Raw genomic sequence first — 3116 nt, 5'->3', positions numbered from 1 at the left:
AAGTCCCTCCCCAGCCTTCTTGTAGCCCCCTTCAGATACTGGAAGGCCACAATTAGGTCACCTTGGAGCCTTCTCTTCTCCAGACTGAACAGCCCCAACTCCTTCAGTCTGTCCTCATAGGAGAGGTGCTCCAGCCCTCTGCTCATCCTCATGGCCCTTCTCTGGACACCTTCCAGCACCTCCAGATCCCTCTTCTAATAGGGGCTCCAGAACTGGAGGCAGTACTCCAGGTGTGGTCTCAGCAGAGCTGAGTAGAGGGGGAGAATCACCAGGCTAGATGAGGCTGTAGCCAGGCTGATCTGGTGTGGGGTGTCCCTGCCCATGTCAGGGGGGTTGGAACTAGATGATCCTTGTGGTCCCTTCCAACCCTGACTGATACTATGATACTATGTTCTAGTTTGCACTCATTGCCCCTTGTCCTATCACTGGACACCACTGAAAAGAGGCCAGCCCCATCCTCTTGACCTCCACCTTTTAGCTATTGCTAAGAATCAATAACAATCAATAGTATCCCATCCAAGTCTTCCCTTCTCCAGGCTAAAGAGCCCCAGGTCTTTCAGACTCTCTGCCTAACAGATACGTTTTCATCCTCTCAGCATCTTTGTGGCCCTCTGTTGGACCCTCTCTTGTAGTTTCTTGTCTCTCTTGAACTGGGGAGCCCAGGCCTGGACACAACACTCTGTAAATGGCTCACCAGGACAGAGTAGATGGGGAGAAGAACTGCCCCTGTCCTGCTGGCCACACTCTTCTTAATTCAGCCTGAAAACATTCTACAGCAGATCTCAGGCTGACAGTGTGTCCAGATGGGGTTCCACTGCCCTGTCCACAAGCACCAGATATGGTCATCCAGCCTCTCCGAATAGGACCCCCAAACATTTTCCTTTTGCTGGCTCTTTTCACCTTCCTTTCCCTATCAAAATGTAGCTTTCTATTCCCACACCTACACCAGCAACTGCAGTAAATCACATCTTAAATTCCCACTTGACTGCCTAGCAAAGCAGGGTGTGAAATGTCCCCAGGGAGTTTTGTGTGATGGTGATCTCCATGTCAGAGGCAGGCTTTATATTTGCCAGATTTCTAGTCAGAGTTCAGATTTCACATAGATGTTGCCCCATCCTTACACATACATGGCAACTTGTTACAGTGCAAAGTGCCTGACGAGAAGTAGCAGAACTGTTGTACCATTTTCAGCTCTGATTCTGCTGTGCTCCATCTAACAGCATGTGGGGGGTTGAAGTTTCCCGCCCAGCATTAACTTTTAGCCAGACCAACTCAGTTAGAAGCAGACAAAGATGTATTTACAAGCAAAAACTGCACTCTGCAATGGAATGCAACTGCCACACAGCATTGCAAGGGCTTTCCTCTTTCCACCTTGAGAGCTGGTTTCAATTGCCCTCCTTTTGTGGCAGATGGGGATAGAGGTGGTGACATTAGGCCCTTCTTGGCAGCTCCCTTTTCACAGGGAAGCATGCATTCAATTAGAGGATTTTAATTAAAATACTTTTCTGTAGCATCCTGTTTCCAGGCCCTGCTGTAAATTTAACTTGACATTCTCTCATTTAACAGGTGGGTGAGATTATTCTCAGAGCTGCCAGATGGAAGAAATGGCTGGTGAGAAGAATGAAGAGAGGAAGAGAGAGAGCAAAAGCAAGGAGTGGGACAGATATCTGCTGCGTATCTGTCAATATTTACTATGTAACATGCTCTCCCTCTCTGGGATGGCTCTTCCCTGCCACATGTGCGTGACTTCTTACATTTCTTTTGAAGGATAAAAGTGGCAAATCCAGGATCAACACAGTTGCTTTTGATTTCCTTTCCATTTGGATCAGGGCAGTGCAGGAATAACCGATGAATGTCAACTGATGCAAAATTTGTCCTACCCTTGGGAGACAAAAAAAAAAAAGGAAAAGGAAGAGAAAAAGGAAAAGAAAAAGAAGACAAAGTAAAATAAAAATAAAAAATAAAAATAAAAGGAAAAAGAAAAGGAAAAAGAAAAAGGAGAAGAAAAAGAGAAAAAGAAAAAGGGAAAAGGAAGGAGGAAGGAAAAGGAAAAGAAAATAAACCAAGATGAAAAAGGAAAAGAAAAAAGGAAAAAGAAAAGGAAAAAGGAAAAGGAAAAAGAAAAAGGAAAAGGAAAAAGAAAAAGAAAAAGAAAAAGAAAAAGAAAGAAAAAGAAAAAGAAAAAGAAAAATAAAAAAAAGAAAAATAAAAAATAAAAAGAAAAAATAAAAATAAAAGGAAAAAAGAAAAAATAAAAAAAGAAAAAAGAAAAAGGAAAAAGAAAAATAAAAAGAAAAGAAAAAGAAAAAGAAAGAAAAAGGAAAAAGAAAAAGAAAAAGAAAAAAAAAGAAAAAGAAAAGAAAAAAAAGAAAAAAAAACTTTAAAAAAGGAAAAAGAAAAAAAAAGAAAAAGAAAAAAAAAGAAAAAGGAAAAAGAAAAAAGAAAAAGAGAAAGAGAAAGAAAAACCAAAGCAAAAACCCCAACCAACCAAAAACCCAACACTGAAAACCACTGCAACAAGAGCAAAACCTACCTATTACCCTGGAAGCTGTCTGGTTGCAGTGGTAGACACAGGAGTGGGCAGTTCACTAGTGGTCTCTTTGACAGCTGTGTCAGCAGCAGCTTCCAGGTGCAACAGGTTAAACAATATGGGAGGATAGGATTTTGGTGGGGAGTTTTTGGGGGTTGTTTTTGTTTGTTGTGTTGTGGGGTGTTTGGTTTTTTTTCCCCCCCCCTGTTTTTCTTCTTCTTTTTTTCTTTATTAAAAGGCTAAAACTCAGCAGTGAGCAGAAGCAAGGATGAGGGGTGGGGAGGCTGCCAGCTTGGAGCCTCTGAGGTAGAAAGAGGAGGCAAGGGATGGCTAGGAAAGAAAAAGAATGGGAGCAAATTAAGAGAGCAAAAAAGGGAAGGACAGTCTGGGAACAGAGAAGAAACCATGAGGGATTGCTAAGTACAAGGAGAAGACTGAGAGATGCAAAGGAGAGGGATGGGGAGGAATAGGTACAAAGTCTCTTATCCCATTTGAAGCCCCCAAACGTAACAGAATTAAAGACCAAACTCCAAGCTGATGTGTAAGGGTACCTGCACTGATCTCCTTCCACTGTTCTACATAGGAC

The 3116-nt window shown here is 42.3% G+C and overlaps 1 protein-coding gene across 1 annotated transcript in view; it reads left to right on the top strand.

The window, feature by feature from the left end:
- Positions 1-1833, top strand: part of TBX15 (T-box transcription factor 15) — a 161500-nt gene extending 159667 nt beyond the window's left edge. Inside the window, exon 8 of the mRNA XM_054163699.1 lies at positions 1567-1833. Within this exon, the coding sequence (XP_054019674.1) occupies positions 1567-1574 (8 nt within the window). The 3' untranslated portion in view covers positions 1575-1833. The remainder of the gene's footprint in view (positions 1-1566) is intronic.
- Positions 1834-3116: the final 1283 nt, after the last annotated feature.

The sequence above is a fragment of the Dryobates pubescens genome, chromosome 8 (genome assembly GCF_014839835.1).
Source record: "Dryobates pubescens isolate bDryPub1 chromosome 8, bDryPub1.pri, whole genome shotgun sequence".
In the NCBI taxonomy this organism is placed as follows: domain Eukaryota; kingdom Metazoa; phylum Chordata; class Aves; order Piciformes; family Picidae; genus Dryobates; species Dryobates pubescens.
Note: the sequence above shows the minus strand (reverse complement) of the source record. Positions and strands in the feature narration are given on the sequence as shown.